Source organism: Nematolebias whitei, chromosome 9 (genome assembly GCF_014905685.2).
Source record: "Nematolebias whitei isolate Nwh7 chromosome 9, NemWhi1, whole genome shotgun sequence".
Lineage (NCBI taxonomy): Eukaryota > Metazoa > Chordata > Actinopteri > Cyprinodontiformes > Rivulidae > Nematolebias > Nematolebias whitei.
Window position 1 is genome coordinate 48,590,919 of NC_056506.1, and position 12,249 is coordinate 48,603,167.

Sequence of the window (12,249 nt, forward strand, 5' to 3'; positions counted from 1 at the left end):
ACTAGAAGTCCAATGCGCTGTCCATTGCGCCACAGAGCCCTCTGCTTGACCTAATGTGTCAAAGATGTTTGGACATGGAGGCCAATGGTGTCAGTTCTAAAAGTCCAAATAAAACAATGTTCAAAAGTCTAATACATTCTTACAAGAAGTCTCGTGCACAATCAGCAACACAACAGAGCTCTTTAGCTCTGTTGTGTACAAGTGAAAAATATCCCACGAATATCATATTGAACTACCAAAGCACAACTCTGTTGCTCATGCACGTGTTCCCTGCCACCCAGAGTCCAGCACACACGCCACCCCTCCTTCAGAGTTTAACAAGAGTGTGTTTGTTATCGTTCAGACTCGATCTCGGGGTTCCAGGTTGAACATCGTGATAGTTGCTGAAGGCGCCTGTGACAGTAAAGGACAACACATAACCACTGATTTTGTGAAGAACGTGAGTAGAGCTCAGTCTCAGACCAGCGCAGAGGAGAACCAGAAGCTGGACCAGCTGGTGGAATGTAATGGTTCTCATGGGGTCTCCACCGAGCTGCAGAGGAGTCAACTTTCTGCCTGCCCCTGAGATTTTTGCCACTTTTAAAAATAAATTTTAATTTACTGATTGTTTTAACAAATATTGAAAGAGCTTTATTGGTTGTTAAAAAAAATATACCACCAAATGGGCAGCGTTAGCTTGTCTTGAGATGATCCTCAATAATTCAATCCAGCTTTTGGCAGCAAAGCTTTTCTGTCATGTTCTCAAATGCTTGTGCTTTTTATATTTCTCTAGAACCGCGCTGATAAGAAACGGCTGAACATTATTATTGTAGCCGAGGGCGCCACTGATTGCCACAACAAGGCAATAACCCCAGATTATATCAAGGATGTAAGTATGGTGGAGAGTTAGCGCCACGTCTGGGATGCTCCTTCAGAAGCATGAGTTTTTCTCCTTCTCATGGTGATGATGGTTTCCTTCACTGCGGAAACATGCACCAGTTTTTATTTTTACATGTGGTAATTCCTGACGATTTTTTCCATTTAAATTATTTAAATTTTTTTATTGTTTAGTGGAATTTTTTTTAATCATTCATATACTTTTCACATCACGTTTCTGTTCCTGCAAGTTTCATTTGCATGTGCATAAATGGGCATTCACCAACATGACAGGAGAAGTTTTGCATGGTTTCTCCTCTGTTTTTTTTATTTTTATTTATGTATTTATTTGACACGTGGTTCTGTTCTTTTCTGGTCATTTAAAACACTTTTATTTGAAGGTGCTATAAAACATTTTAAAGCTCAAATTATTTTTATTCTCACGCTGAACATGCATGCAATCTAGAGTTTTCAACTTGTATAGTCAGTCTTCACAGAAGTGAAACCTCTGAATTATTTTTTTAAATTATTTGATACACTACATATATATATAGTAGCTAATACGCCATTGAAGTATTATTGGTGAGAATTTCCAGCATTTCAGTTCTCGTGTAAATTCATGGTGTCTCTGCAAACAGCTGGTAGTGAGCCGCCTGGGCTTTGACACCAGGGTCACTATCTTGGGCCATGTTCAGAGAGGTGGGACCCCATCTGCCTTTGACAGGATTTTGGCAAGTCATGCAACTCTAACATTTAAGTTTTGTGATTTGAAGTGATGATCTGGTGCCTAAACCAAAATAACTTCTTAAATAACTTCCCAGGCTAGTCGTATGGGCGTGGAGGCGGTGCTGGCGTTACTGGAGGCGTCGACCGACACCCCGGCCTGCGTCGTGTCTCTAGTTGGGAACCAGGCTGTCCGCCTGCCACTCATGGAGTGTGTTCAGATGGTGAGTGTGAGCTGGACTCAGACTTTGACTGTCAGACGGTTGGTTCTGCACTCAGTTACCGTGCTCAGGTGTTTCCCGTTATCTGGCGTGCACCAACATGCACCAAAAGGTGTAAGAGGAGCAAGCTTGTTTGCAAAAGCAGATGTGATGTTTGATTTGTCCTCAGACCCAGGAGGTGCAGAAAGCCATGGATGAGAAGAAGTTTGAAGAGGCAGTCAGGCTGCGCGGCAGGTAAGGTTCATGCAAAATGTCTGTAATGTGCATGTGACCATTGTGCCTGCAAAGAATATTAAAAACTGCACTGAACGCTCCGAGTGTTAAAGAGCTGCTGCATGGACTTTAATCAGAGCTATGAGGCTTGCATGATATAAAATACACTCCTGCTGTATATGCATTATCCAGCATTATTGTCAGTTTGTACACAAATAAAATGTATGATAGTAAACAAAACAGTCTGACTAACACACGGTTGTTTGGCCGTGGCCTTCAGTTCATTGGCGTTTGCATTGATCCACGACTGACTAAACACTTTTCCTTCAATAAACACACGCTGGAAATCCTTAGCATTTCCCCCAAACTGGTTACCTTTGTTTTCAATTTGCAGGAGCTTTGAACATAATCTGACCACCTACAGACTGCTCGCCTCCCGCAAAGCAGATTCTGAACTCCCAAATGTAAGCACAACTACCAACAAACATCAAGAACACAAGTGTTTTTAAGTTCGTCTACCGGTAATGTGTCTTTTCCTGCAGCCGCTGTGAGCTTTGTTCAGGAACTTTCAGTCAGGTGCATTGTGGGTGCTGCAGTTTTTTTTATTTTTAATGACATTAACTTAGTTTCTGTTTTTCTGGGATGGACATGAGAGGGAGGAAGAGGAGAAGGCGGGGGATGAAAAGCAGTCTTATGTGATGGTTTCTCTTTTGGAGCTTCTGCTGGTGCCGTTCATACAATTAGCTGTTAGCTTCCATGTCTTGAGTTGTTAGCTGCTATTTAGCTCCTCAGACCTCAGATACAATTTGAAGTTGTGCTATATTTTATTTAAGCAAAATGAACTTAAGTGCCAGTTTCAGTGCATGTTGGCTGTGCTTCTTTCTTCATGGCTCTGCTGCAGAGTGCAAGCATTAAAAGAAGTGCATTAATGCTGCAGCGCTGCATTCAAGGACAGCTGGGAGAGATCTGCTCCACATGAATCTGAAAAGGTTTCCTGCAAATAAACCTCCAGTCTGTGAGGAACCTAGAAGAACATATTGGTCATTCATACCTCAAAGTGGACAGGCTCCATGTTCTCTTAGACTTTATGCAATTAAATCCACATTATATACACAATTTGAAAAGCCTTCTACTAATAGCACTTTTCTACAATTGGTAGGGTTTTATAATACATGGAAAAACATTTTTACTGTACATTTCCTACTATATTTATTCTCAGCTGCACACTATTAGTGTTTATTGTTGCATGTATAAAAGTAAAAATCATAATTATTTATTATGTGCAGAAAACATTCTAATTTCTGGGCTATAACTGTGGAAACAACTGCAGTAGTTATTCTTCCTTCTGCTAAATGAAATAAGTATCGGCTTGTTCCTCGTCAGCTGGTGGAGCCTCGGCTCTGCTATCTCGTGTCATCGTCACATTAAATAAAACATGAGGCGCAGTTCAGTGCACCACACTTTCAGGAGGATCGACTTTCCAGGTGAAGGAGTCTCCTTCAAAATAAAAACGGCATCTTTTTGATTTTGTTGGCTTCAGCTGCAAATCTGAGAAAGATGCGACTCGGTGATTTACAGCGGAGTGGAAACTTACATTTTGACATTTATTTAAAATGAAAGCGCATTTGTGCGCTGTGAGTGAATTTTGTTAAACCGATTAGTCAGACATGAGCCACATAGTCACAAATTAAAATCTGCTGTAAAGTTTGGGCTACAAACTGCTGGAAACCTGGTGTGCATCGACAAAATTCAAGTACCGTAATTTCCAGACTATAGAGCGCACTCGAATTTAAGTCGCACATACAACAACAACAACAACAAATAAATACATTTTAAAAATTATACATATTAAGCTGTGCTTGTGTATAAGCCACGAGTGTCCACATTGTAATATGAGATATTCACACAGAAAGATTTTTAAAAACTTTTATGTACCGGTAACACAATGTTTTATTCTTTTAAACAATGCCTTTAACACGGCTGGTTAAAAAAAAAAAAAAAAGTAGCCTATTAGAAAAAGTCACTAATCTCTATATTCATCTTCCTCTTGTGCACTAAAACACTAAAGTCTTCTTCAATGTCAGAATTGAACAGCCTCAGAAAAACTTCATCACTCACGTCCTCAGTCTCTTTCATTGTCAAATAAAATGCAGTATTCTACCAGGAAGTCGGTGAAAGTTGCTCTGTGCATGAGGGGGATTCTCCCCCTCCTCTGTTTCATTGGTCCACTGTGATCTGTTCATAGTTTTTTTAAATCTTTCTTCATATAAGTAGTCTCATTGAGTCACGAGGACCCACTCTCCACGAGGGACGTGTATTGAGCAGCTATGTGAGCACCCGGGTGTGACGAGGCTGGATGCTTTGGTGGCAGAAAGCTCCTTAGCCCGTCCCAAAAATAAATAAAAAAATCCATAAATTAGTGGTGGTGTTCAAAGCCTGTGAAAAAAGTAGCAGCTTATAGACCGGAAATTACGGTATTTAGTTTAGTCGAATCCTATTTTTTCAGATTGTGGTGAGAAATCAAAGGAACTGCGTTGTTCCTCGGCGTGTGTCTTGTTGCATGTGACTCTGCTGTGGAGCTCCTCAGCAGGTCGTGGCATCTTTTAGACCAGACCTGGGCATTGTACGGCCCCAGGGCCACATGCGGCCCTTTGGTTGACTCTGACCGGCCCCCGTAAGGGGAATTACAAAATACATATGTAAACAAATGAAGTTAACCAAATCCAGATATAGATCCTCTCTCACTGATCATGTCAGCTTTGCTTCACATCTCCACCTCAGACCTTCAACCTGACTTTAACATTTCCGTTAAAGCCCAACAGAGACTAGACTTCTCTCACTAAACAAGAAAAAAGAACTGAAAAACACCAAATGAGATGTTTAGACTACAAATGTAGGCACGTAAAGAACCGGGACTCGAAATCACAGTTCAGTGACGATCACTATTATATGATGTTTCATAATATTTGGAGTACAAAGACAATATTGTGATATATTTAGAAAGATAAGAACTTTTTCCAGCAGTATATAAAACTCAAAATGAGTTTTGGGGTGAATGTGACTGAAAATTATCATTAATATAATGTCTCAAATGGTAAAAATGTTAACAGTTTACCATTGTACTGGGAAATTTAATTGAATAAATGACATTTTTCGTAAGGAAACCTCGCTTTTTCGTTGCTTAATCATAACAAATACTCTTACCAGCTTGTTAAAACAGTGCTATGTACTTCTTTTAATAATGAAATACTATTATTATGCAGTATTGAGTTAACTTGAAATCAGGTCTCTCTTGTAAATGATTCCTCGAGGCTCAATGGGATTTACCTGTCTAAATAAAGGTTGAATGAAAAAGTCATTTGTGCCAGCCCTCCACAATATTTGTTGTTTCTCATGTGGCCCCATGGAAAAAATAATTGCCCACCCCTGTTTTAGACGGTGCAGACACAAAGGTGCAAGTTTTCTAGTTTTCCTTTCAGCTAAGGGAGTGTTTTTATTTCTGCTCAAATCTACAAATGTGAATCTTTTTTTTAAACTGAGCGTCACACGAGCTGTTTGTGAGCTTAGTGCAAGATTCACGGCCGGAGTGTGTTGATGTAAAAACGTGTCAAAGCTGCTGGAACATACGGCTGTAACGCATGCACACCAGAGACATCTGCTGCTGAGTCGCAGTCATTTGGGTTCATATATGTGCATGTGTGCATGTGTGTGCTGCTGTCAATCTCTCTCAGAGCTCCTTTAACGTGGCCGTGCTGAACGTGGGCGCCCCGGCTGCAGGGATGAACGCCGCCGTGCGTTCTGCCGTCAGGGTGGGAATCACCGAAGGCCACAAAATGTTTGCAGTGAACGACGGCTTCGAGGGCTTCTACAAAGGACAGGTGAGACCGGACACGTGCACTCACCGACAGATCTGTGACAAGATTAAAGTAAAAAAAACAACAACAACGTGTTTCTGTTGAGAATGATTATTTTCGTGTCCACAACATCTGCAGAGTTAAAGTTCTGTCATTCAAACGCTCAAATTCTTTGATCTCATCTGTTTCCTTTTCTGGTTTTTGAATCCAGAGCAGCTCGTTGGTTTTTGTGAGAAGCCAAACTTCCTTCATCTCATCTTCTTATATCTATACAGATTCTCACATCCATTGCTCGTCTTCTTCCTAACCCTTTCACTGAGTCAACTTTAAACATGGCTTTGTATTCTGTTCATGCTTCTGTGTGGACCCGTTCTGTTTTAATTTTTTAACTTTTCAAGTAGTCCGTATAAACATTTATTCTAAACTTCATGGAGTCAGGAAGGTTTCTGTTGACCTTCATTATCTAACTGATGGAGAAGAGGCTCCTTTTCCTTAGATGTGCCTGTGAACAGCGTCCACGCCTTTCCTGACTTTAAGTTGAAAAGAGGAGATTAAACCCGTGGAGACTGAAGCTGCAGCCGTTAGGACCTCCAAACTGCAGAGACCTTATCTCAGTGTGGGAACTGCTCAAAGGCAAATTTATTTATAAAGCCCACTTGATACGAGGAGGCAACTCGAGGTGCTTTACCGCAGCGGTCCCCAACATTTTTGGCGCCATAGAATGGTTTAATGTCAGACAATATTTTTCACGGACCGGCCTTTAATGTGTGGCGAATAAATGCAACAAAATAAAATGAAAGACCAGCATAAAAACTGGTAGTTCTAAAGATAATAATAAATGTGAATCCACTGTGTATGCAGCTTTATTTAACCCTTTAAGAAGGCAGGCATGTGACCGAGGCGAGCACCTCGACCTGCGTCAGCAGTGAGTCATAGACAGATGTGGCGGAGAGAATCCAGTAATTTGCCAAACTAAAACATTATGTTCATAATCAGATACTAAATAAAATGGAAATGATGTAAGTTGTGTATTCTTTCTGTGAGACCCAGTACCAATTGACCCACAGACCAGTACTGGTCCACGACCCAGAGTTTGGGGAACACTGCTTTACAGAATAAAAACCAGTTAAGAAGAACAAGGTAAAAATACATATTCACACATGTACACACACCAACATACGTATTTCAATAACTTCAAAGATCATTTATAAAAGTTATACAGTTTAAAATCAACATCTAAAACCACGTGTTTGCTGATCTGAGAGGTCTGGGCAGTTCATGACGTATAAGATGAGCGGAGCGGAACCGCTCATTAAAACTAGTCCTGCTCAGGATTATAATAACTTGTATAATATTTTCTTGTGTTTCCAACAAAGACTTGCAGCAAAAATGCATTTAAAACTATAAGTGACAATACGTTAGATCAGGGCTATTCAACTAAACTGCTCAGGGGCCACTAACCCTAAATAATAATAAAATAAACAAATACATTTTGCAGTGGTTAAAGTAAAAGTGACCCCCCCTCAGATCCATGTTGATGATAAGAGGTTCCAGTGAACAGTGCTGCTTCTACAAGTTCTCCACGACGATGCTGCTGCACGTGTTTTCAACACACTCCACTGATTACACGCACTCTGATGCGTGCACGCGCTCCGTGGTGTGACCTTCTCTCTCTGAGGGGAGGTGTCGTGCAGGAAGATTAGATGTGATGGACAAGTGAACCCCTGATTAACCCCCCTCTCTGCGTGCTTGTGACGAGGAGCTGCTCGTTTGCAGACAGAACAGAGAGGAGAGCAGACGGGGGAAATGGAACTCTCTCGTGTTGCTTGAATGAAATCTTTTATTCCTTCAACAATAAACCTGCTTCCACCTCCTCAGCTGGCTGACGTGTGTGCGTTTCCACCTTGATACGACACATCCTGATCTAATCTGATTAGCGGCGCCTGCTGCTTTGAACCAAAACACAAAACCAGATTCGGCGTCTCCGTTAGTCTCATGCACCCAGAACGCCTCATGAGCGGATTTAAAGACGACGTTTGTTGCTCAGAGTGGATCCTTCATCAGTTTGATAAGAGAGTAACAATGAAAGAAACATGAACTTGTTCTTTTTATCCTCTCAGATCAAAGAGATTGGTTGGGGAGACGTTGGAGGCTGGACTGGCCAGGGGGGGTCCCTCCTGGGGACAAAAAGGTGAATCATTCATTGCACTTGAGCTGTTGACACGACCCAAATGTTTGCTCTCAAATAGTTTTACGGCTCGTTCTGTGGGCTCTAACTGGTTGTATTTAAAAATCAGTAAAGTGGTGGATGAGTCTGAACTTTTTGACCACAAAGTAGTCCCTCGCTACTTCACTGTTCGTTTACCACGGACTCGCTCTGTCGCGGCTTTTCAAAATAAGTTTGAACACGACACACAGTCGGCTGATTGATGGATGAGCCGCACGATCGGCATGAAATTTTTATATAAAATTAATTATTTTAAACGATTTAGCACCTGCTGCACCTCTGTGCAGCCCACACTGCAGGATAAGCTTCCTGCTGCAGCTGATCAGCTGTTCTCCGTGCAGAGCAGAGAAGTGGGCGTGGCCAAGAACGCTTGCAGTTAGCTGAGAGCAGCGGAGGCAGAGAGCTGAAATCATTTCATTCTGTGCTCTTTTAGAGAGTTTAAAACGCCTTAATATAATATATATATATATATATATATATATATATATATATATATATATATATATATATATACACATATATATATACACTAACATAAACTACTTATTTACTACTTGTACTACTATTCCTACTTTGTGGTTTTAACCTATCCTGGGGCTTCAAGGTATGGATCCCCTGCAATAAACGAGGGACTACTGTAAATGAAAATGTTGTAAAGTTTTATTTGTAATAAAATCTTTTGTGTGTACATCAGGACTCTTCCAGGGAAACATCTGGAGAAGATTGCTGAGCAGATGAGGATCCATAATATTAATGCTCTGCTGGTGATTGGAGGATTTGAGGTATTTAATTTAATTCACATAATTCTCTAGATTAAATTTTTTTCAATTTATAAATATAATGATAGACGCTGAACCAGTTAAACCTTTATCTGTTAGTGTGTAACATGTTTTTCTGTGAGAGGATGATAGAAATGATAGATTTCTGTTTTATTTCTGGCATGTTTTCTTAACATTGAGTTCATTTGGTTTTCAGCAGCTTGCTGTACTTCAACTTTCAAAAAAGTCTTTTTACATGTTTACTATCTATAAATGTCATTCGACATTTATTTGTTTTCTTTTTTCCGATGTGGGTGTTATTTTTGGCCAAGCTGCAAAGTCAAACTGGAGAAAACAAACAAACAGCTGGATTTCAGACGATAAGTTTCCTTCAACAAGAGATTAATGAATCATCATCTGAAGAGGGATGATTTTATTAGTCGGCAAAGGGCGATTATATGTTGCACTTTGAACATATAAACTGTGAAAACAAACTATAATAACCAGGTGATAAAAATAATCTGCGCATCATTTCTCTGTCTCTAAAACCTCTTTTTAGGAGAATTGTCTGTCGCAGGAACAGAAGGGAACAAACACAACACTCAGTTCAGTGAACAGTTTTCATTATGGGCACACTTTAATGTCGACCCAAAGGATTAAAGGGAAACTCCACTGACAGGATGTGGTTCGGGTTAGATGATTATTTTCCGTTTTCTCAGCCGTCTGCTTTCCTGCTAAAATAAAACTCCCAAATCCTTCTTCTGGACCACAACAGTCTCCGAGCAGGAGCTCATTATGTTGTTAAAACCCGTCCTGATATTCACAGATATTCAGAAAACAAAACAAAAAGTCGTTCAATAAGTAACATTTCCTGAGGGGTTAGCTAATGAGCCACTGCTCTGCACGACAACGCTTTAAATAAAGATCCTAAAGGAGAAAACCCTCAAAACAAACAGAACCAAAAATCAGGAACAAAACTTGATCTGGTTCCTTGAAGGAACGCGTTTCGTCTCCAGAGGTTCAAACGATGGCGCAGCATCTGTTTGGTCCAACCATGACGACCTCATGTAAGATGTCACACAATCTGTGGTGTCAGAGTGTGTGTTGGGGAGGACTCACGGCTGCTATCGCGCTAAATTTTAGTTCAGTATCTGTAGAACTGGCTGATTTTTAGTTCGTTTAGTGCTTTCTGAAGAGGATCAGCCGTGGCAGCCATCTTGAATGGGCTTCACTTCAAAAGTTAATGAGTTGCACATCTAATGAGTACCGTATTTTTCACTGTGTAAGTCGTGTTTTTTTGCATAATTTGCATGCCCTGTGACTTATATGCTAAAGCAACGTATTTATGGATTTCTTGTCCATATTTATAAACCAATCTTTGGCTGAGATATGACCGTTTTCATTAATTCTAACTGAAAATATTGAACACTGCCATTTTCAGCCACTAGATGGCACTCGACTGGGATGGCATGCCGTTGTGTCATGTAATAGGTAAACGTGGCTATTAATGACACAATCGGCTTGCCGTAGCCTGCCACATACGTCCATCTCCAGGATCATGTCTGGATCAACCGTTAAATCAGCTTCATCTCGCTGCGCCGCCCCGGTGAAATGCAGCTGATTTGACCATTGAAGTGATTTATTAAGTAAAGTTCAACTGAGACACACCTTTACTATAATTTCAAGCGAACAAATAATTGTTTTTAAGTGTTAATCTTGTTAAATTCTTGTTAAAGTCCTCCCTTGCACAGTCCCGCGGCCGCCATTTGGCAGCCAATCGATTTTTGGCACAACACCGGCCCACATTTCCTGGTGGTCAGCGATGACACGTAACAAACGGACGCATCAGCGGTGTCGCATAATAGATGCGACTTATATGGCGAAGCGATGCATTTATGGATTTTTCCACTTTATTAGTCATATTTGGACTGATGCGACGTGTACGGCGGAAAATACGGTACTTTCTGAGTTTCATTAAAACCTGTTCAGTCCGTTGTTTCATGGGTTATTTTGCTAACACAGCAAACACACACCTATTTGCCTGTCTTTCATGGTCATAGTAAGCAATGAAAGTTTAATTAAAATGACACAAGACTTCCATAAGACGTGTTTAAAACACAACTTGACTGAAGACTCAGAGTTCATCCTCCTCCACACGTTGAAGATTAATACTCGGAAGTTTCCTGGTTTTACAGTTGGTTTCATTCTCTGCAGACTTGCGTAATCAGAAAACAAAATGCAGTTTGTAATATTATTTTATCGCCTCGGCTCTTTCGGATGCACAAAAGCAACTTTCAAGCATCCGCTCGCGAATTAAAGTGAAACTCCTCCAGCTGCTACGGAAATAATAAAAACAGGTTTTTATCTCTGAAGCTTTAGAGACGGTTTCTCTCCTCAACAACAAGATCGATGCTAATTTTCTGCAGCGAGTTTTTAAAAAGTTCCCTGTAGTTTCTATTAATAACACACGGTCAGGATTAAACAGCTTTGACTTTGGCAGCTTGGCAGAAACCCCCCCAGTCTCCATTTTTGTGTCATTTTGAAGCATCAACACGGACTTCCTGTCGACACGGGCTTGGCTCTCTCCCCTCGGCTCCTCCTTCCACTCCACTCGCTCGTGAACTTTGTTTGGTCCCACGAGTGCCTCCGTATTTTCCCACCACTTTTCTCCCATCAACAGGCCCCTCCTCACTTTAAACTCCGTCCTCCTTTTTTTGGAAACGCGCCACATCCGTGCACACACCCAGTTCTCGCATCGTAGCCGTGACCAGGCCTCAGCACGTTTAATCTGACAAATACTGATGGAAACATGATTCAACGCTGTTTTAATCAGTCCCCTAGAACAGATAAGACATTTTGAAAGGCTCATATGAACTCTTTTTGACTCGTTTAGATTAATTTAAAGACTAATTAAACATTTTTTTAAAGTTTACTTGTAAAGACAAATGAGTTATTTTTATTACCGTATTATATAAGTCGCGTTTTTTTGCATAATTTACATGCCCTGCGACTTATACGCTGAAGCAACGTGTTTATGGATTTTTTTTCCAATATTTTTAAAACAATTTTTGGCTGAGATATGACTGGTTTCATTTATTCTGACTGAAAATATTGAACACTACCATTTTCAACTGCTAGATGGTGCCAGAGTAGTATGGCATGCCATTGTATCATGGAATAGGTAAAATTGGCTATTAATGACACAATTGGCTTGCCATAGAGTGCCACCTTCGTCCAGCTCGTTTGGAACAACCGTCAAATCGGCTTCATTTCGCTGCCCCGCCCCGGTGAAATGCAGCTGATTTGCCCATTAAAGTGCATTTTTTTAGGTAAAAGTTCAACTGTGACACAGTTTTACTATAATGTTGAGCAAACAAATAATTGTTTTAGGTGCTTAT

At 40.6% G+C, this 12,249-nt stretch overlaps 1 protein-coding gene and 1 non-coding gene across 5 annotated transcripts in view; one reads left to right on the top strand and one right to left on the bottom strand.

Moving 5' to 3' along the window:
* Positions 1-39, bottom strand: part of trnar-ucu — a 110-nt gene extending 71 nt beyond the window's left edge. The window contains exon 1 of the tRNA in view: positions 3-39. This is a non-coding gene — a tRNA (tRNA-Arg). The remainder of the gene's footprint in view (positions 1-2) is intronic.
* The window catches only part of LOC119415257 (ATP-dependent 6-phosphofructokinase, platelet type), a 43,393-nt gene that overhangs the window by 19,795 nt on the left and 11,349 nt on the right, over positions 1-12,249 (top strand). For 2 of the 4 annotated variants that reach the window (XM_037682430.1, XM_037682429.1), the window contains exons 8-15: positions 344-439; positions 1,494-1,586; positions 1,677-1,802; positions 1,969-2,033; positions 2,407-2,476; positions 5,744-5,890; positions 7,987-8,057; positions 8,788-8,875. In XM_037682430.1, the coding sequence (XP_037538358.1) occupies positions 344-439; positions 1,494-1,586; positions 1,677-1,802; positions 1,969-2,033; positions 2,407-2,476; positions 5,744-5,890; positions 7,987-8,057; positions 8,788-8,875 (756 nt within the window). Of the gene's footprint in view, positions 1-343; positions 440-772; positions 869-1,493; positions 1,587-1,676; positions 1,803-1,968; positions 2,034-2,406; positions 2,477-5,743; positions 5,891-7,986; positions 8,058-8,787; positions 8,876-12,249 lie in introns of all 4 variants that reach the window. The other 2 variants (XM_037682431.1, XM_037682432.1) reach the window with 1 other exon arrangement.